The sequence below is a fragment of the Cydia fagiglandana genome, chromosome 19 (assembly GCF_963556715.1).
Source record: "Cydia fagiglandana chromosome 19, ilCydFagi1.1, whole genome shotgun sequence".
Taxonomy (NCBI): domain Eukaryota; kingdom Metazoa; phylum Arthropoda; class Insecta; order Lepidoptera; family Tortricidae; genus Cydia; species Cydia fagiglandana.
The window spans coordinates 8,513,748-8,537,093 of NC_085950.1; the positions used below are offsets into that span (position 1 = coordinate 8,513,748).

General features: G+C 37.5%; 2 protein-coding genes across 2 annotated transcripts in view; one reads left to right on the top strand and one right to left on the bottom strand.

The window, feature by feature from the left end:
• LOC134673760 (calbindin-32) overlaps positions 1–23,346 on the bottom strand; it is a 153,392-nt gene that overhangs the window by 27,199 nt on the left and 102,847 nt on the right. The window lies entirely within an intron of this gene.
• LOC134673812 (uncharacterized) lies at positions 403–5,553 on the top strand. Its single transcript, XM_063531837.1, has 3 exons — positions 403–420; positions 1,075–1,205; positions 5,271–5,553. Exons 2-3 carry the CDS (start codon positions 1,075–1,077, stop codon positions 5,503–5,505), a joined length of 366 nt encoding a protein of 121 aa, XP_063387907.1. The 5' UTR covers positions 403–420; the 3' UTR covers positions 5,506–5,553.

Genomic DNA, 23,346 nt, shown 5'->3' on the forward strand with positions numbered 1-23,346 from the left:
CCTAAAATAAATAATTAATTTGAGCTATGGTTTTGTTTCGTCCTCTTGATCGTGGCGAGCTGTGATTGGTCAATTTCATTATAGTTGACTAAACTGTATCGATATGAATATTATAGTTGAGTTGGGAGCCCATACATTAAAAATACCCAATTGAAGTTTGGTATAAGAAATCTTAATTCAAGAATTATAATCGACGAGTAGAAAAATGATATTTTCAAGCGTTTTTTAGACAAAACACTCCTCCAAATTAATCTGTGTCAGTTTAGTCATGCGATATTTGTAAACCACCGCTTCTCTGAGTCAGCGATAGTGCAATCTTATCAGTTGTCACTTGTCTTTCTATATAAAACTGTGCCGAGAGGAGCTGGTTTATCAAAAACTAAACAATACCTACTGTGAAGGATTTCTTAGCAAAGCAAAGTGAGTTTAATTGATATTGTAATATTTTATTTACTTTTAAATATCCCTGTTTGCTAGTGTTATTGTAATCAAATATTACCTTTTTTCTTTTTTTGCGATACGATTTCGGTCCCATAATAAAAAAAATCCCATAAAAAGGAAAGAAAATCAAAAAGATTCCTATCTATAAAATAAAAATTCGCCTTTATTCAACTTTGCATATAATTTTTAACTAGTGTCCGATTGAAACAGGAGGTTAGGTTTTGCTCTAGTTTCGACTAAAACCGACCCTTTGGCCGAAACATGATTTTATTCCGAAATCTGTTGAAACCTAAATGTAAACCGAAAGACGGATCGCATATTAACAAAAACATTCACTCACTTCTTAAAGTTGATTAAAATAAACGCACCTAAAGGTAGAGAAGGAGGAAGAGAGAGGATAGAGGTAAAGAACAGATGTAAATAATCTTTAATTCCTATATTTTCTTTTCTGTACATACATATGTTCGTTTGTCTGTCATTTTCATTTGTCTACTCTCAATTGCTCAAAGGTTGACTGGAAGAGATCCCTATAGGGAAAAGTTCGCCTTTGTACATTGTATACTTTCTTTTAATTGTATCTTAACCTGCCTTATGTACAATAAAGTGTTTACATACATACATACATATTTTCAGATGAAGTCCCTATTCTGTCTATTGGCGCTGACCGCGATCACTCAGAGCGCTGTATTGGTCGACAAGAGCGCCACCGCACGGAACAACCTTAACACCGGCGTTACTTATCCCGGCGACCGGCTGCTTGCCAGGTAAACTAATTATTTATATCCTCTAGCCGCCCATACATTCAAACCATGCCAAGCAAAATGAAATTTTATTTTGTCAACACAAAGTTCAAATTAGAATGGAACAGGAGACCTTTTTATAGGTCTCTGGGCGGCTAGAGGATAAACCTATACCTACACTAAAAGCGACTCATAAAGGGTTCTGGTGACCAGAGGGCTGGCCAATATATTGCCCAACGGATCAGCATTGCCATCCAGTGAGGCAATGAGGCCAGCCTTCTGGGCACTGCCGAGCGACAACGAGTTAGGTCATTTTTTTATTTATAAGTGTAAGTTTATTATTGTTTTTAATAAATATACAATTACTTAAACTTTAATATAATAGGTACCTACCTATTTATTTAACCTTAACTAACAAAAAGCGGACCGTATGCCAGAAGGCATTCCTACCAATCTTATGGTAAACTGTCACTTGAAATATCATTGAAAAGTTTATAATTATCGCTATTAACGCTAAGCGTTATCACTTAGGCCCCGGAGCTCACGAACTAACTAATATAGTTATAGATACCTATTGGGCAATTTTTCTGAAGAGCGATTATTGCCAAGGTACAGTCAAGGAATTTAAATTCCGACCCATTTCGTACTTTGTCACAGTGACAACCGTATGAGGTCTCTAGCGGCTTTCATATTGATTGTCACTGTGACAAAGTACGAAATGGGTCGGAATTTAAATTCCTTGACTGTACCTACCATAACATTGACAAAAAACAACAAAATGACGCTGTAATAGGTCGTAAACAGTATTTGTCAAACTGAAGCTAAGCTGACTTTTTTCATTTATTTAACTTTTTTTAGAACAAGGTGTTCAATTATATTAAAAAGAAATTCGCCACTGGAGCTAAAATTAACTTTAACAAAATTAGGTAATTAAATTAGATACTAGGTTAAACCATACAGGATTCTCATTAAATATCTGCCCGCAAACATCCTTTTAGGTATTCTATCTAATTTTGCCATTCTAGCATAAAGATGTCGCATTTATCGTGTGATAAAGTTAAAGTAGATACAATTATTCCTTGTCACTGTCACCTGTCGCCTGTCGCCTGTCACTTTGTGAAGTAGGTTTCGAAAGCACACAGACCCTCGAGGGACATATAATATACATCCATATATTATATATACTATATAGTACATCCCATTTGCAACATTTCTGCCACGTGTGTCAAATATAGTCTGGGCTATTACCGCGAAAATCGAAGTTCGCAAATTGCGGGGATTTATCTCTGTCACTCTAAATACGCCTTCGTTGGAGCAAAAGAGAAAGATCCCCGCAATTTGCGAATTTCGGTTTTCGCGGTAGCCTCTCTGTACCCGCACCACGAGTCACTGACATTGTCAACTCTGACATATTATACTCCAAAGTTGTGTCAGTACGAGCGAGATGCATAGAAAGTAAGTAACGTTCACGCTAGTACAATTAGTTATTCTGTGGCTAGCGTTTATGTCAGTGCCAAACTGATGGTAGCCACACTGGAGGTAGATTCAAAATCAATTTGTTATGATTATGAACTGAGGGGCTACCGCGAAAACAGAAATTCGCAAATTGCGGGGATCTTTCTCTTTTACTCCAATGAAGGCGTAATTAGAGTGACAGAGAAAAATGCCCGCATTTTCCAAACTTCGATTTTCGCGGTTAGGTATAGCCCTGGTTTTGATTTGACTTTGACGAACTTTGACATCTTACGGAGCGCAAGACTCATTCATTATTAAAGTTAGACCAATACAAGTCTGCAATGATTTTGATAGCACACGCAGTGCAACTGTTATTTATACGTCATAATTTCATAGAAGTTTGACGTTTACAATAACACTTGCACTGCGTGTGCTACCAATATTGTCGCAGACTTTTTTTGGTCTAACTCTAGACGTAGAACTTTTTCTAGCAAGAACAAGAGATTCTTCAAAGTCGTATCAAAATAAAATCATAACCGTAAGTATAATATTACCCAAATCTGACGCGGGGTAATATTTTCCACAGCCAAAAAGAGCTGCTAAAATTAGGATGGTATTCCATCTGTCCAATGTCATTGCGTCTCATTCTCTCATTAAGCAAATTGTGAGACAAAATACACATTGGACAAAGAAATTGAACAGGTGAAATACCACCCTTAAGTAATATATCCGAGAGGAAACATAAATGTTGGTACGAATTAAGTACAAAGCTGGATTTTCCGAGAAACCGCCATCTTGTACAGTCGCCATCAGATATATCGGAGCAGCCAAGGCGCTCACAAATATCTGAACACGCCTCTATTGTCAAGGCGATAGAGTGCATGTTCAGATATTGTGAACACCTTGGCCGCTCCGATATATCTGATGGCGACTGTAATAAAGGACTGTGACGCAGCAAAACATTTGAGTGACGGGACATATCCTTAGATTTGAAGGGATGTGGGTGTTATCTCCTTAGAGAATATAACCAACGGAGACGCTATGTTTATAATTTTCGGTACAAATGTATATGTAACGTCAACATAGCCATGTCAGATAAACGTCAGTCCATACATGTGTTTGACATATGGTTGACCATTGGCCGCCTTTTTTCGACAGACGGGAACGCCTGTTAATGACCACTCCGTTGGTTATATTCTCTAAGGTTATCTCATTTACATTTGACGCTGGAGGCGAACTTGAGAATACATAATTTGGTACCACGTAATGATGATACCGAGAAAAGCGACGAAATGCTTTCTTTGAATATCTGCCCGCCCGCCCGTCTGATGGTAAGCGTTTACCGTAGCCTACGGAGGCATGTGGCGTCAGTAACAGTGATGTCGACAATTGTCGCATCTGTCACCGTGCTGAAATAGGGGCCAGTACGGATATGATGGTCATTCTTGTCTACGTGACAGCGTGATAAAACGCCGTCCGTCACTGTCATTCCCCCGGTGTTAAAAAGTGGCGGTTATTTTATCACGTGGATAAATCCATCCACAATGCGCCTGCTGTTCTGTCCGATCTCTCCTTTCAATAGTGCCTTTTTTCCAGTAACGACTTTTTTTAACAAGCTTTTATTAGGTCGACTTGTATGTAACTAACTATGTAATGGAATCTAAGGTAACTAATTTAGCCATCTTCCAAGGATCGTAGCGTTATAAAAATTGGCAGCTGTATGTAGTTCTGATGACAATACAATAATATGGTACTGTCGAACTGATCTGATGATGGAGACAGGAGGTGGCCATAGAAACGTCGACTTGTATGTAACTATGTAATGGAATCTAAGGTAACTAATTTAACCATCTTTCAAGGATTCTAGCGTCATGAAAATTGGCAGCTGTATGTAGTTCTGATGACAATACAATAATATGGTACTGTCGAACTGATCTGATGATGGAGACAGGAGGTGGCCATAGGAACTCTGTGATGAAACAACGCAACCTAATTGTGTTAGGGATTTTTAGAATTGTCTCGATGAGTATTAGTTGTCTGTCGTAAGAAAAGTACAGTCACCGATAAAAGCTTGTACCAAAAATTAAATTTTTGCCAAAAACTTATTTTAACACCCTGGATGCCAGCTCTTTAAGCCAAATCTCATAGAAAAAGGGGAGCTATGATGGCGCCATCTATGCAAACCTTTGACAGTTGCCAACCCCATTAAGCGTAGCGTGTTAAAAGTGTCTTTTTAAGTTGATGTCCAAAAATAGGTTGGATACTTGCTATACAACTGAATTTTGCATAGTTATTATATTAACAACTGTTAGCAGTTGCAAAAAATAAAGCAAAAAAATCATACTCGATAATTATGATATGACCGGTTGTTACGGAATACTTGTTACAGTACATACACAATACACATGGCCCTATTTTCCCGCACTAGTGCGTAAAATAGCACTTTTCGTGCGTATGTCAAAAGTTTAAAGGGCCATATGTACAGTAAAACGTTGTACGATACACGTGCGAATAGGTAATTCGCTACTCGTGTCGATTTAAAACACTCCCTTCGGTCGTCGTTTCGAATTTCCTCTTTTCCGCACTTGTATCGTAAATAACTATTTTTTAATAAAACTTTTTTTTTAATTTCAGATCGTACGTATACAAGGCCGCAATAGCCAACGCCATACAGTACGAAGACTTTATCTACCGAGGCAACATCACTACCAGGATATCAGCCATCCAGGTCACAGAACAGGGCTACTATACGCAATACCCTAGCACATGGATCAGAAGCGGCGGTGTGGGCTATTCCAATGTTACCATAAGTTTCCAGTCCTTGAGGGGTTATGGGTATTATTATTTGGTCGATATTTGGGGTCGATAGATCTGTAACTAGGTGATTTAGGTGAAGGTGGAATCAGGAATTGACCAATTTCTTGTATAGAAACAACAGAACACACACCTACAATCTGAATCCACACCTTTTTTTTACCTTTTTTTATTATTTGTAGAATCTGTTGTCTACAGATTTTTATTGGTTCCCGTTTATAGTATTTTATACAATCGTGATATAATGGAGAGCTTTTCAGTCGAGTACCGTATTAAGGCCACGAAGTTTGCTGAGTGGCCTTAGTGGGTATGAGATTGAATAGCTTGATTATATCACTATTGTATAAAGTATTTATCTACGCCCAGTATGTTAATATTCAAGGTTCAAACAGTACATTGTATTCTGATAAATTATTTGTGATAAGTACCTATCTCGACTATGAACTATGAAACATATGTAAATAAAAATGTAAATAAATATATATATATCTAAGTTAAGAATTTATTTTTATTTATTACTCAACACCATTTGAGTCCTGCAGACAGCGTCGCCGTCGGCTTTTAGATTTGCGGCTACTAAAATAATATATTCTTTTGTATATGGACGGAGGAGGACTCTAACATAGGATTGAGAAAGTTGGAAACTATGCAGTTCCTAGTACGGCTGTATCAGGCAAATAACCAGTGACCGTGACTTCTAGTACATACTACAAAGATTCAAAACAGTAGTCCCTTGTACTGTTATGTATCGACAAGAATCGAAGTAAACGTTAAAATATGACGCTGTTTTGTCGTTACAATTCTACAAGTTCTTAGCGGAACGGCCTAAAACTTTTGTAGGATGCAGGTTTGATTTTGGTTTAGTCAGTAGTTTATAACATTAGACACTTAGCGTTGGACACTTAGCGTTACATCTCATGCAGCTACGCGAAAAAATCTTAGTCATGTAGAATGGTGCTGACGATAGCTATTAAACGGTGATGTTTGATGTGCCTAACGTTTTAGTATACACTATATTTGGCTGCATAGCTAGGACATATTAAAACCACGATTATGAATAACTGTAAAGGCGAAAAATTACAAAGGGGTTTAGGGCCTAATTTAGTTGGCTGTTCCAAAAGTAGCAGAAATGATGTAGTAATAACTTTATTGACGTGATAACGTCTTATAAATCGATGAACACCGGTAGCATGCACGAAAAAGTGTCACGTTGTGGACAGATCTCCATGGTAACGTTGTGGACGAAGTATGCAATTTTTCATCAATGTTTTCTTATGACGTTACCACACAAAATTGTACAGACAACCATTTTTTTTCTTAGCCTGTTACAGTGTCCCACTGCTGGGCAAATTCCTCTACCTTGGATCTCTACAGCTCCCTTTGAGTGCTTGTTTCGGCAAGTTATGTACTGATGAAGATGACTAGATATAAGTCGTCCCGCCATCTCCAGTGGGCCTACGTCCGCACATGTCTTGCGGCATCCAAAAACATGAAATTTGGTTAAATAACGTAATTGTCATACTGTTAGTTCCGTACACTGTGTTAAATTTAAAGTTTAAATTGCTTGGAAACCGGTCCAGTGCCAAATTTGCGGTGCACTGTTGCAGATTCTGCTTAAAAATTACAATTTATCGTTTTGATGTACGTAATATGTTCTAAATAAGTAAATGCGTATTTTTCTGGCAGTTGGATCTAGAAAGCATACTAAACTTTAATGTTACTGCATTTGCAAGCTTTGTTTGGTATTTCTTTCATTTTGCTTATTTTCTTTAGGATTAGGTAAAAGCCAAGACGAGTTTATTATTATTTATTAATATTAAAAAGAAACCCACCGAAGAAGGATATGGCTATAGTCTTTACGTATCTCTATGAATTACTTTTCTAAAATTTGGTTTGTTGGTATACTAACCAAATCAAATTCTTTACAATTTCAGGATCTTCTACACAGCACAGAACTTGGCACCCATATATAGGTAGATCTCAATTATTTTGTCCGCAGTCAACAACGATACATATTCTTAATATTAAACTTAGCTCTCATTTCACATTTACGTTTTTGTTGGGATAAAAGTATCACGTTTTATTTGCCATCAGCTAGAGGCAGAGTTACACTGTATATTGCTTCCCTCGAGCTTTACCAGAGGTAGAGTTACATTGCGTATCGGTTTCCGAGCTCCGTCAATAGACGCTTTACCCGACACTTGGGGAAATAAAATAAAGCTGGGACTGGCTTACGCTACGTCTTACGTAGGCGAACAACGCGCGAACGCGGCGCGGCGCGGCGCGGCGAAATCAATCCTTTGATGCCCATAGAAGTGTCCTACGTAAGCGATCTCGTTGCGAACGCGGTGCGGCGCGATTTGCACGCGAATGTCGGGCGCCGCGCCGCGTTCGCGCGTTGTTCGCCTACGTAAGACGTAGCGTTAGCGCCGCAAGCGGCTGACATGGGGAATAAAGTTGGGTATATATTTTTTTTTTTTAATATTATAGGAATATTTTACAGAGATCGACCTAGTCCCACAGTAAGCTCAATAAGGCTTGTGTGGTGGGTACTAGACGACGATGTATATAATATACACATATGTATATAAATATCTATATACATAGAAAACATCCATAACTCAGGAACAAATACGATGAACACAAATAAATGCTCTTACCAGGATTCGAACCCGGGACCTCCTGCTTCGTAGGCAGGGTCACTACCGACTAGGCCAGGAGGCCATTCTTGATGGATGTGTTAATGCTAGTAGACATAGGTACAGTCACCACACGGGAATGTTATGCCATTTAGGGTTCTTGCTAAATTGAAAATTCTATAGCGTAAGTATTGAACAACCAATTTAACTAGGACCCTAAATGGCGCAACAATCGCGGAGCGTGACTGTACAATTTTAATGCACAGTAGAATTTAGATTGGGATGGATATAACCTCGGTAGAAACTCTAATATCCGAACCTCGATTATCCGAACTTTTTTCAAGTGTTTTACAAATGAAACCGTTTGGTTTGTGGACTTAGTCGCCTCGTACGATACCCTTCTCCTACGAGTATGTGAGGGTTGGCGCTATTGACGTTGACATGCTTGTTTATAAATTTCTGATAAATGACCTCATTACCACTCTCGAAACGAAATACTGTCTATGTCGAGACGTCGGTAAATAAAGATAATAAAATAAATTCGCGATAGACGTCTATTATGGCTCCTCTACACGATAACAATATCACTTGCTCCCTCTAACGCATAAATGCATCCCTTGGAGTGGCCGGCGTTGGCCCATGGTGTAGAGGGGCCATTAAATGTGAGTTAATAAATATGTGTTCAAAGCGAGAAACTTTTAATTATTATAAATATTATTTACCACTCCTGAGTGTATTTTAAAAATAAATGAGCTATATTCAGGCCACTGCTTAACGACACAGGGAAGGAACCGCATTTTTTGTACAAAAACTAAGTACTGATGGAAAATGAGACGCGAAATGAGTTTCTTTGAGGCTACTTTTCCTGTTTCTTTTCTAAATATGTAGTGATGGGACTTAAACTAAAAAAATATAGCTAGCATTTAAGATGTACAGTCAGTCAAGAAAGTGGTCTACCACTTTTCGACTCTATCATCTGATTGATAGAGTCGAAAAGTGGTAGACCATTTTCTTGGCTGACTGTACATAGCTCAAAATAACTAACCTAACCACTGTTTAGTAGTTAAGTGATTATAATATTTGCGATGACATAACATATTAATTCATCATCTCATCATCTCAGCCATAAGACGTCCGCTGCTGAACATAGGCCTCCCCCTTATGGGGGTGAATGCCATAATCGCCACGCTTGGCAGGCGGGTTGGCGATCGCAGTCGAGTACACCGAATTTGAGGGACGCTGCTGCCCGTCCACTGGTGGTCTTGGACGTAGTTTGACGACATACCCGGGTCAATAGAGACATATTGATTAATATTCTTTAATAGAAAAAAAGTCTGAAATACCATTAAAATGATTTACAATCATAGTGCATCTCATAAGACTCATAACATTTTGGGATTTCAACATTTTAGGAATTTAACTTTCTGTTCTTAAAGGATAATTACGATTAGTCTCAAGATATAAAAAAAATACTTATCGCGGAGGAGTTACATTCTTGGTCTTCAAGCCCGCTCCAGACTATGCGCGTGAATCGCGGGCGAAGCCGCGAACGCGAGTGTGGAGTCGATTTCGCTGTTTGCGAACATCGACGCCACACTTGCGTTCGCGGCTTCGCGCCGCGATTCGCGCACGAGTGTGGAGGGGGCTTCAGACCTGGCCCAAAACTTTCTTAAAAATCTAATTTTCTGAGCGAACTTAACGAAGAAGACATATCGCCAAACGTTAACCACGTATCGTTTGTGCTCCATCAATATATCATCTTTCATCTGCCACAATTTGGCTAAGAATACGAGTATACATATCTACACGCCCTACACGGTTATTTTCAAATATATTTTTATTTTTTATTTTATTTTATTGGTGTTCAACTCTTGCGGGCTTACAGGTGGCCCCAAAACGCTCACAAGATAGTACAACATAAAATTACCATATAAACAATGTCAACTTACCTAATAAAATTATGTATTTACCGTATTTTAGGTATTACGTAAATATTGTTGGCCAAGGCACGAAATATATCAATTGCGCTCCATATACCTATTTACAAATCACGCATTTTTAGCCTTTATAATGTGCCTTAAATCGAAATATTCACTATTAAGGCAAAAGCTGGATAACAATTCATTTTCCATTCATATTGAATATAAAATAACTTATTAAAAAACTTAACCTAATAAATAAATTGAATAACACAATTAGTTATATAAAATTAAATTAAATTACACCAAATTACAATTGAATAAATGTGAAATTACAATTGAACTAAATTATGTCAAATAACAGAAGAATTAATAAATATTGAATTATGTACGTCAAATTAAACTGAATTACACAATTAAATTAAAATAAATGACAATATTTATTTATTTATTTATTATTTATTTATTTCAAAACAAGTTAAACAGCATAACAGTAAAAAATACCAAAGCACTGCTAACTTAAAGATTAAAGAAGAAGAATACAATATGTATACAATTCATCACAAGTTACAAAAACATAAATTAACACATTTTAAACAGTAGAAGGACGTGCATCCATCTTCTCACAGAACCTCAAACATTCAACACGCACAACCACCAGTCTGCTTGCAAACAAATCACACTGAGAGGCCGATGCGAGGAGCGCATTCAAAAGGAGCAAAGAACGAACCAGAGGGGAGTTCCTACGTGATATAACAACGCAAGCACACAATTATCGGAGAAAATGAACTTTAGTCCTTGTTCAAAGTTATTTTTACGAAAAACGGCGCAGTATCCCCACACTGTCCCAGAAGGACCTCTCCATTGTTAATGCTCAACGAAAAATTCTCATAAATCTCTCGACCTCTCCAATTAGGTTTGGGCTCTGTTATTCCAAAGAGCGCTGGGAAGTCGAAATGTTCAATAAACGATGTGACGGAGTTCGAATTGAAATAAAAAACACTTTTCAAAACCTTTCTGTTCATGATCGCCAATGGATAGGATTGTTTTTTATTGACCCCGCAATATGAAGAAAACAATCTGCCATGTTTGTTTTCATTATGACGACACTGAACACACTGACACTGATGAACGTGAAAGTGTTAAATATTCAACACTTTAAAGCCCCCACGAGTTCAAATTACATTAGTTCACTCGAGAATTAGGTACTGTTTTTACTGTGTCTCTTTCTCTCTTAGTAATCATCATTCTGTTTGATAAGCTTAGCATCTATGTAGTGTTAGTAAATTAATAATTGTATTTAGTATAAGAGTATATACCTTAAGAGTTTATACCTTAAGAGTTAGTTAAGTGTAGTATATTTCTGTTATACACGTTTTAGTGAGAGCTATTAAGGAATTAAGTGAATGTCCTTAGTGTGTCTCTGTAAACTTATCTCCTGCTCACTTATTTCTGTTTGCTTTCCAAATAAATAAATATAAAATCAGTTCTACCGCTGAATACTCTTGTCCGGGCCGCGTGAAAAACAAGCCCTAGGGGAGACCGGGGTCAGTTAAAACAGAGATAAGTTGAAACAACGTGAATTTTGGGGTATTTATAATCGTTTTGAGGCAAGGACTCATATTGAGGGAACAGCGGGTAGGTAGTAGGACGCGGCTCAACATTGTTTTTCCCACCACGATATCAGTTATATATGTCTCAAAAATTACGTTGTTTTAACTTACCTCTGTATTAACTCACCTCGGTCTCCTCTATAGATAATGATTTGTGTGTTGGCCGCTGTCCAATTGGACAACAAATACAGCTGAAGGTAAATTAAGGAAAATATTGTCGATTCGTAAAATCACAGAAACATTCTAAACGAAAAAGCTCTCTCTACTACTCAGCCATGTCTTTTCGGCTGCAAAAAGCTCAAAAATAAGTATTCTTTTTTATTAGTCGCCTTTAAAACAGACGTTAACGTCTAAAGAAAGTCAAATTACACGGGTTCGTTCGAGAACTCCACTCTCCAACAATGAGAATGCTCCATGACTCCGTGTCCGAGCCCTGAGCCCCGTGAAATGCAAGGCCTGTGGATAATGATCACTGTGTTGGCCGCTTATAAAACTCACTCTTCCCTACTCAGACATGTCTTTTAGGCTGTCATAAATAAATATTCATCTTTATTAGTTAGGATTAACGTCTAAAGCAAGTCAAATCACACTGGTTAGTTCGAGAATCCGACTCTCCACCAATGAGAACGCTCCATGACCCCGCGTCCGAGCCCCGAGCCCCGTGAAATGCAAGCCCTGTGGAAAATGATTACTGTGTTGGCCGCACATTAAAACTCACTCTTCCCTACTCAGACATGTCTTTTAGGCTGTCATAAATAAATATACCTCTTTATTAGTTAGGATTAATGTCTGAAGCAAGTCAAATCACACTGGTTAGTTCGAGAATCCGACTCTACTAATGAGAACGCTCCATGACCCGTGTCCGAGCCCCGAGCCCCGTGAAATGCAAGCCCTGTGGATAATGATTACTGTATTGGCCGCACATAAAACTCACTCTTCCCTACTCAGACATGTCTTTTAGGTCATAAATAAATATTCCTCTTTATTAGTTAGGATTAACGTCTAAAACAAGTCAAATTACACTGGTTTGTTCGTGAATCCGACTCTCCACCAATGAGAACGCTCCATGACTCCGTGTCCGAGCCCCGAGCCCCGTGAAATGCAAGCCCTGTGGATAATGATTAGGATTACTGTGTTGGCCGCACATAAAACTCACTCTTCCCTACTCAGACATGTCTTTTAGGCTGTCATAAATAAATATTCATCTTTATTAGTTAGGATTAACGTCTAAAGTAAGTCAAATTACACTGGTTCGTACGAGAATCCGACTCCACTAATGAGAACGCTCCATGACCCGTGTCCGAGCCCCGAGCCCCGTGAAATGCAAGCCCTGTGGATAATGATTACTGTGTTGGCCGCACATAAAACTCACTCTTCCCTACTCAGACATGTCCTAGGCTGTCATAAATATCCTCTTTATTAGTTAGGATTAACGTCTAAAGCAAGTCAAATTACACTGGTTTGTTCGAAAATCCGACTCTCCACCATTGAGAACGCTCCATGACCCCGTGTCCGAGCCCCGAGCCCCGTGAAATGCAAGCCCTGTGGATAATGATTTGTGTGTTGGCCGCTGTCCAATTGGCCAGATACGGCTGAAGGTAGGTATATTTGTTTGGATTTACAAGTCAAGGTCGAGTGCTTCCTTAAAAAGTTCATCTTTGAAAATATATATTTTTCGTGATTTCAGTATTATGAGACTTTAGACAGTTGGGATGAGAGGTTGGGAGGGTGATCTTGTAACTTTTCTTTATTACCTGGCTTTGCGATGCTTATCTTTTTAGTATTTTGATAGGTATCGATATGACTTATTTCTTTTCTTCTATTCTTTGTTCGTCAGCAGCATAAGTTGCTAAGCGGGCGAGGTGCTCAAAATTAGCTTGACACGTTATATTCTCTTAACAATAAAGTCGCGTCAAGTTCATTTTGAGCACCTCGCCCGCTTAGCAACTTCTGCTGCGGACTGTTTAACAGATTTTAGTATGCAAGATTGCTGGTAGAGTTGCCATCAGATATAAAGGCCCTCACAAACATCTGAAGATCTGAACACGCCTCTATTGCCAAGGCGTTACAGTGCGTGTTCAGATATTTTAGAGCATCTCGGCCGCTCCGTTATATCTGATGGCGACTATATGGGGACATTTTAGACAGCTAGGAACAGTGTAAATAAAGACGCGATACTTCGGAGTCTACATCGTTAGACGTGAGTCAATATGCTGAAAATCGAAATCCTATAAACTTTCTAGAAACTTGAGTACTCAACACTGAAGATTTTTGCAAAGAAGTTTCAAGTCGCTTCTTTACCCACGTTTCCCAGTGAATAAAGGATAAAAAAAAATTACTACATAGATACACAGTTGATACATTAATACACAACGAAGGCCGCAAAAATATCTGACACCATCTTATCTGTAGTTATAAGAGAGTGTCACATATTTTTGCGGCTTTCGAAGAGTAACATATTATTGCAGGTGACTGTACAAACAACAACACTCTTAACTGTCCTTCTGTGGACCTTATGCCCTTTGTAATAAGGTTTACGAACTGTCAGTCAATAGTGTGGGCCATGGTACCTAGGCTATTGAAATGAAATCAATATAATAAATTGAAATATAATCTTACATCGCCATTCAGTTTAATTGTGGGTCGAAACTAGGTTATATTTAAATGTCGGATGATTGATAATCGATATCAAATACCATTGTTCACAATATATTCGTTTTGTATAAATTTTTATATTTTATTACAACTATGAGGAGGGTTATAATTTTAGCAGTCTACTTAGGTATGTGCACTTGTAAAGTTGTAAGCAATAGAAGTACATAATAGAAAAACACTGAGTGATCTTCCCACATTCTTATTCTTAGGGTAAACGCAAAGTTGTAGTTAATAAATTGAATTTTTTCACATCTTAGTTACCATGGAAAATGCCAGGAAAATGCCCGTTGAATGGCAATATCTCTCGTCGCAAAAAGAATATAAAGGTGTGCCCAGTTCATTCTGAACACCTTGTCCGCTTAGCATCTTCTGCTGCGGAGTATGTATAAGTATATTAATATTAAGTATGTATGTCATGTTTTCCGAAGAGTTTGAAATTTAAACGGAGACCTAGATTCTTCTAAACATGTCGCTCGTAATGATAAGAAAAAATACCGGAGTAAAACCGTAAAATAAAGTACTATAGCTTCTCTTCCAAAATACTTTAAAGATAAGAAACTTTTTTTTCATTCTAAATCAATCAAATTCTAAATCATAAACTTTCCAGACACAAAAATCTAACTTTTCTAACAACTTTTCCCCAAAATACTTTAAAGTGAAGAAACTTATTCTAAATCATAAACTTTCCATACACAAAAGATCCAACTTCTATAACAACTCATACGTACGAAAACAAATACATTAAGCAGACATGTAATTCACTAATTCCACTATATTTTAGCCTTAAACCGTTTCACCAGCAATAAAAGCGACGTAATATAAACCCTATCGCGGTACAATAAGTCTCAAATTACATCCAATCGATTGTCAAGATGGAACAGTCGCCATCAGATATATCGGAGCTGCCAAGGCGCTCACAAATATCTGAACACGCCTCTATTGTCAAGGCGTTAGAGTGCGTGTTCAGATGTTTTGAGCACCTCAGCCGCTCCGATATATCTGATGGCGACTGAACAATTTTATAGGATAGGTCTTAGGTAATTCTCGTGCTAAATCAATGTTGTTTACAAGTGATATTAGACTTTATGCCCTTGGTGTAAGGTCGAGAGTAATGTGTTGGGATCGTGGGACACTTATGGACATGTTTGTTGGCATATTGATTGATTCTTTACGGCTTTCGGTATGGAGTCTTCTTTTGTGGATGCTTGGAACATACAGATTAAAGAAAAATCTTGTAAATCTAAATGTTTGGAAATCTAAAAGTTTGAAAAATACGTGTAAATTGTTTATGTATATGTTATTATGTACTTATCACGAGATAATAATCAAAACATTAATTATTATTTCGTGATAATAATCGATCGAGATGAGATTGTACCTACTCCTCAAACTATAAAACGTTTAGGTACTTATTCAAAAACATTTAAAAAACATGAAGTCTACATATTTAAAATGTTGTTTAATACGTTTTGGCTGGTCTGATGTTGATATTTTCTATGGGATAGTCTTTTTTTTTTCGATTTCGAGGTTGGTCCCATAGTAAAAGTTGCTGACCTAGGTATAATTATATTCACATCGTAAATTAAATATTGCAGGTATGAAAAAAACACCCTGTATTATGTACGCTATCAACAATGTAATTGACGTGGCTTTGTCACGCTTTAAACATAACCAAAACAATACATTGCGTCTTAGAATTAACTTAAAAGTGTACTAATAAAATACTAATCATTTTTAAAAGTCGCTGAACAAACGTTGGACAGTTTAAATACTGTAGCCTACAGTTTAATTTATCCTCTAGTCGCCCAGGGACCTATAAAAAGGTCTCCTGTAATTTGAACTTTGTGTTGACAAAATCAAAATTTCATTTTGCTTGGCAAGGTTTGAACTTTGAAGTATTCGTATGGCTAGAGGTTAATGCAACTGTTACAAGCCATACACAAAAGATCCAACTTCTATAACAACTCATACGTACGAAAACAAAAACATTAAAGCAGACATGTAATTCACTAATTCCACTATATTTTAGCCTTAAACCGTTTCACCAGCAATAAAAGCGACGATTATAAACCCTATCGCGGTACGATAAGGCTCAAATTACATCCAATCGATTGTCAAGATGTAACAGTCGCCATCAGATATATCGGAGCGGCCAAGGCGCTCACAAATATCTGAACACACCTCTATTGTCGAGGCGTTAGAGTGCGTGTTCAGATATTTTGAGCACCTCGGCCGCTCCGATATATCTGATGGCGACTGAACAATTTTATAGGATAGGTCTTAGGTAATTCTCGCGCTAAATCAATGTTGTTTACAAGTGAATGTGAACAAGATGCATGTAACTGCGTCGAAATATTGGGAGCTCGAAAACTATACAAAAGGTAATCACCGTTCATATCCCGATCGATATACTTAATGAATGTATGAAAATCTTTATTTCATGCAACTAGTGGCCCATACATAAGTCTAGTGAAATTTTGGTCAGTTTGAGTACAGCCTACAGTTTAATTTATTGCAACTTTTACAGGCCATACCCTGTATAAAATCGACTTTTTTAAAGATTCCGAAGTAAAATTACATTTATATCAATTTTAAAGTCTAAATACACGTTTTGTGAATACAATAGCAGCAATTACAACTAAAGCAATTTAACTTTGACACAGTTGTTGGTTCCCATAAGTATGGCGGCAGATGGTGAATTTTAGATGGAACTTTAGGGTCGGCCTTCGTGGGCCGCTGGCTTATTCATTATGTAATTTGTAATTGTAATTAAGGTTACCATTCTGAGCAGGAGACAATTAATTTAGTTTCTAGTTTTATTAAGAGATCATGGGATGGTTGCTTCTTCTGACAAACGTAGTTCCATTTTCCTCTCTGGATATATATTACACATTGTGGTGATTATTAACCACAGTTATTTCATTAATAAATAACATTAATAGCTAAAAACTGTTCCAAATTTTAGGTAAGTATCTACGTCAAACGGTTTCTGAGTAAAACGCATTTAACTGATTTGCAAGACCGAAGTGATCCCATAAGTGTTCCGTGAACAAAGTTTTGTACGGAACACTAAAAAATCAGCTCAGCATCAGTCAGCTGTAAAATGGTTTTTTTAATACCACGTCGGTGGAAAACGAGCATACGGCGCGCCTGATGGTAAGCGGTCTCAGTAGCCTTAAGGATATACATTTATACCTTTAAACGAGCAATTCTTGTTGTATTTATGTATACGAGTATATTTCGGCTTCTATTAGCCTCCGTATTTACTCAATTTACTTTGAAGTGTATCTTCTATACAGTCTCTATAGACTGTATATATATACTCGTATATACTCCAAATGAAAATTGGGTAAATACGAGAACCACAACTAATTACTTCCCGTCCTCATATTTCCAATAATCAATATCACTTTGGCGTACTGGGGCCACGGATTACCTCCTGTAGATTCTGTTCCATGACGTATATGATTATACTATAATGGCTTGTGTGACTTGTACAAGCGAGCACACCAAAGGCGTGTCATTGTTATTTCATTTTTTTATTCGTAAACCAAAATCATTGTGTCAGAAATCACATTGCGAGTAGGTATGTATATATAATTTAAAAATAATATTTAAATAATACCATTTGTGGTTTACGTTTTTTATTTAAAGGCTCTTTATTTAAAGTTTATTTAGTTTAGAGATAGTTTGTGTTATTATTTTTAAGCTAATTTTATGTTTTATATTTATTTAATAGTGTTGTAAAAAAGATTTATTATAATTAAAATAAGAATTGTTTTTTTATTTTTATTATTTATTTATTAACATAAAAATATACATCTTATACAATTACAGTGTCCCACAAAACAGTTTAGTTTACACGGTTTGACTGTGGGATCGTGCAGTCTCTACTCTCTTATATTAGAAAAAAAAAAGTTAACATCTATCATTAGTAATAATGCTCATCAATTGCTATACGCGATTTACGAGGTAACTACGCAGCTTTTTACCAAATATTACTTTATTGGCTTCCTGTCTGATGTCAGAGGGCAGGCTGTTGAGTATGTAGGGAAGGCGTTTGTGGAGACATCTATCGCCGTAGTAATTAGTAACCCTCGGCACAACAAACTTGCCCGCAGACACCGACCTGGTTCCACAAACAGCGTTATGGTGTAAATGGGTATGCTCTCGACTGCCATGATTGTTGTACAAAATTAAATATTTATGCTTAAGGCTCACCGGAAGAATATTACATATTTTAAACAAATTTCTATAGTCTTTTTTATTTTTATCTCTAGTTTTATTATTAACTAACAGTTTCAGGAATCTAACTTGCATACATTCTAACTTATTTAAATTAGTTTTAGTTGTTACTCCGAAACAGTCAAGTGCATAACCAACTTTTACTATATAACAATACAATAATAACATAAAAAAGCGATATGTCAAACACTTCGTCAATACCTACTATAGCAGCATTAAAATAATAAGAAGATATGATATTCCTTGTAGTATAAAATATTATACAAAGTGCGCCAAGTGCTGTCTTATTAGCTACCTACGTGTGAAATGCTTGGTGGGCGAACTAAACGCGCTTACATCGCTCGTTACGGCACAAATGTAAGCTTTTGTGAGCATAATTCCATACGATTTGATATACTTATGCCGATTAGTACACACAGCCTATATCGTTACATGACAATCAAAACTAATTACAAAATTAAACCGTACGAGTATCAAAGCAAGGCTGATTTTTATTTATAAAATTATTTAAAACGGGTCTCGATCCAATTTTCGAGGATCTTTCTTATGTACCAGTAAAGGCGATGCTTCACGAGGAATATCCTCGGAAATTTAATCGAATCATTTTAATAATACGTGACTGATCCGTTTAAAATAATTTGAACATGTTCGAGTCTTACGGGAGTTTTAAACCTAATTTAAATTGATTTTTATTTAATAATTTTCTGCAATTTCTGTGTTTTGGTTATCACCTGACGATATGCTCCATCTAAGAGGTAGGTATCTGCGATGGGACACTTAATGGAACAATCATGGGCATGTACTGCCAAGGCAGGTGAAGGGGACTTGATAAATAATAATTAGTGACGTTCCACGGCAAAAGGTACCTTATGGCGGCTGGCGCTTACGTCGCCTAGCTCCGCAATAATATTGGAGCGGCGTTAATAATATCGTAAGCGCCAACCGCCATAAGGTACCCTACCGTGGGACGTCACATTTTATTGTAAAAGAGATTATAATATTAAAAAATTACATGGAGATTACTGTCTTACGTCATAATAGGTACTATTATACATAATTAGTATAAACCAAAATATAAACATCGACTTAAACTTAGTTTTTAATGTTTTTATTTGTCTTCACACTTTTAAACGTCTACCTAACCACCCTTTACCGGAGATGCTGATGATGGCACGGGGAGCTACCCGAGCTACCCCTCAAGTGCTCATAATGATTGTTTTATTGAAGAACAGTCGGTAAGTAATAACTGCCGTATTCGAACTTCAAGATATTCACAAGAAACGACACGTACTAGATCCATTCTAGATACGTTATAGTTTAGATATCAACTAGTTCTCTTTTGCAGCGCAATTCGGGCAACCAATGTCACTTTTACGTTCGATAAAGTAAGATATCTATTAGATGTGAATTGGATCTCTAAGTCATATCCTGTGGAAATCGTTCAAAAGTATCTCCAGAATCGCGCAAATGTCAAATTTGACAGGTTAGATCTTAAACATATCGTTATCGTATCTTGGTGATGTCTAAAAGATATCTAATAGATGTCTATTTCAAAATCCGAATCGGGCCCTAAGACTTGAACCAAAATTCCATAACTAGTAGATTATTCCATGTGTTAATCAATCTCATAGCACATTCCATTGAATTTTGCTTGTCCCGTCGCACAATTACTGCCAACAAAGGCAGCATTGGATCGAATCCCAATCGATCCTAAAGTTTTAAAACTTTCCGGGATGATCTTCTTTCTCCTCTCTAAGTTCTCTAGTTCTGGCATTCTTCTAATTTCTAGTGGTCTTTGCAGATCTTCAAAAGTATAAGGCGTTCTTGGTGCAGACAGAATAAGTTGTAAAGATGTTGATAAGATGAATATCTTTAAGAACATTGTATTACTAGGTGAATCGACAGAAGTATGAAAAGGACAAGGCTTATTTGTTGTTGATTTCTTCTTAAATAGTTGTGCTGGTTGTATACAGGTTGCCCAGTAATAAATTGAAGTGGTATCCAGACGGAACTGATCAAATTGGGCGTCAATCTCCAATTTTAGATTTACGGTGATATTAGAGCCCTCTAAATTGAAAACATGCCACAGAACGAAAATACTGGCCTCACAAATTGGTATTCTTGCGTCCGCACCTCATTTTATCGGTCATTATCGGCGGTTGAATTCGGCGAGCCAAATTGGTATGTGCGTCCGCACCTCCTGATTCGATCGGGCAATTGAATCAGATTGGCGAAAAATTGACTAATCTGGATACGCCTTTAAGAGGAAGCGATCTGGGTCCTCTGAGCTCGTGCGCAGTACAGGTTTTCAATATTTAGTACCTTCTTCCTAAGGTTACAGTTTTCCTCATTCTATAAGATCAACACTGCATCTCGGAAGTGTTAAATTGTTAGTCACTTTATTGATAGTAGCAAGATGCTTGTAAATTAAGATATCACAGCGCATCACTGAACCATTTTTTTGCTGTAACACACACTATACAAATATCCAAGTCTTGTTAGTTCTCTTTGAAAAAACAATGGATACGAAAAATATCCACACACACACATTTGCAGTTTCGCTCACAACACACACTGCGGGAACGTGGATTATTATAAAATATTTCACACATTCATTGACACTACGCGTTACGCTTGTAGCACGTAGCTACGTTTTTGCTGTATGGAGCGCGTAGTCGCTACGAACAGTGTAGGTACTCGACAGTCGGGTTTTTGGCGCTAAATGTTTTAAACTATACAAACGTATCCGTTCGAAAACCGTATGGAACTGATTTGAATTTATTGGCATTGCCTAATTGGGACTCGGTGATTAAGCTAATATTTTTATGTAACCGTTAAGTGATTAGTAAATTAAGTGGTTTGTAATTAAAAAGAAATAATAAGTGTAAATTTTCCTCAATTCATATTCTTTGTTTGAATGCTTGGTGTATCGTATCCAGCGTAGAAAAGTGAAATTACTATGACTAATACCTACTTCATCTAAAAAAACCGGCCAAGTGCGAGTCGGACTCGCGTTCCAAGGGTTCCGTACATAAGTCCGACTCACGCTTGACTGCACATTTCTAATAGGTTTTCCTGTCATCTATAGGTAAAGTATTATTTTGTGTACTTAAAAAAAAGTAGACCCAGTAGTTTCAGAGATAAAGGAGGGGGGGGGGGGGGAATAGTAGGACAGACAGACAGACGTACGGGTGATCCTATAAGGGTTCCGTTTTTTCCTTTATAGGTACGGAACCCTAAAAATGACGAAAGAAAACAACAAAACAGTTTTAATGCGTTCTTTTTAGGGTTCCGTACCCAAAGGGTAAAACGGGACCCTATTACTAAGACTTCGCCGTCCGTCCGTCCGTCTGTCTGTCACCAGGCTGTATCTCACGAACCGTGATAGCGTGATAGCTAGACAGTTGAAATTTTCACAGATGATGTATTTCTGTTGCCGCTATAACAACAAATACTAAAAACAGAATAAAATAAAGATTTAAATGGGGCTCCCATACAACAAACGTGATTTTTGACCAAAGTTAAGCAACGTCGGGAGTGGTCAGTACTTGGATGGGTGACCGTTTTTTTATTGCTTTTTTTTTGCATTATGGTACGGAACCCTTCGTACGCGAGTCCGACTCGCAATTGCCCGGTTTTTGGTCTTAGTCAAATCAACATTCTTCGTCGTAATTCAGTTATCAAAAAATCCTCTTTCACTGTTACCGAAATTTAAATACGATTAACCCATTCAGTCTTGGTATTACAATGCTGTCAAATCTAGATTAGTCTAAGCGTACAATAATACGCTAATGCCACTTAAGATTTACGCTGCACCGCGGCGTTTAGTACCGGGTGGTAGGGGGATGGTAGGGGGTGGGGGTGTAGGAGTTATCGTCAATCTGGGCAACAGGTGTTAGCTGTGGAGAGTTAGCAAGGCCGTCGGCTGGTGAGAATTTATTACCATTTCCTATGCAGGCGATAGTCTGACTCTAAGTTTGTTTTCTTTTCTCCTTATGCCACCGAGGCACTGTGACCGACGATCGGGGCTACGAGAGGTCCCCTTTAAGACGATACAGGAGCTGAGTTTTAAATATTTTAGGTAAATATACACGTCTCGCTAACGGAAGCGGCTCCTAAAACTAGTGCGGTAAGGACAAGGCGAAAAATCCTGCGTAAAAATCTCAAAAATCGAGATTTCGTAGTCGACTGTTTCCTCCTCTAAAACTTAACCAATCGTAACCAAATTTGGAAATCTAAATGATTATAATATTATCTGTGTCGGACCGTTTTGCTTTTTTTGCTAATTGATATCAGTTTTGAACACTACGCCTCTCATTGCGGCATAGTAAATGAGGCCATTTTGGCCATTTTTTAAGGGCTCTAGCGCCTTAAAAAACAAAAATATCAAAAAAAGGAAAACTGTCCGACACAGATATTGACAATATTAATCTGTGTTGAAAAAATCATTGCTCTAGCATTAAAACCCACGGAGAAAACAGTCGAGTACGTTTGTATGGAGAAATGACCACTCCTGTTGGCTCTTAACGATCCAGATTGTAAAAAAACTCAGTAGGGAATATTACGCAAAACTCTGCGAAGGGGGCGCCACTAGAATCAAGTGTAAACAAACCGCCTTGATGCATCAATGTCATATTTATTCGTAACAAATAATTTGTGAAAACTTGTCAAAAAGGTGTTTAAGGTTTAAGGCATAGTCTGTCCTAGAGATGCAACGGATAGTTGTTTGGCCGGATACCGGATACCGGATATTCGGCCTGACTATCAGCCGAATATCCGGTATCCGGCCGCCGGATATTCGGCCAGCGGAACTATACCTACATTT

Coding starts and splice junctions, on each gene's coding strand:
- LOC134673812 (XM_063531837.1), top strand. CDS start 1,075: ATGAAGTCCCTATTCTGTCTATTGGCGCTGACCGCGATCACTCAGAGC. Junction 1,206..5,270: donor GGCGACCGGCTGCTTGCCAG/GTAAACTAATTA, acceptor TTTTAATTTCAG/ATCGTACGTATACAAGGCCG.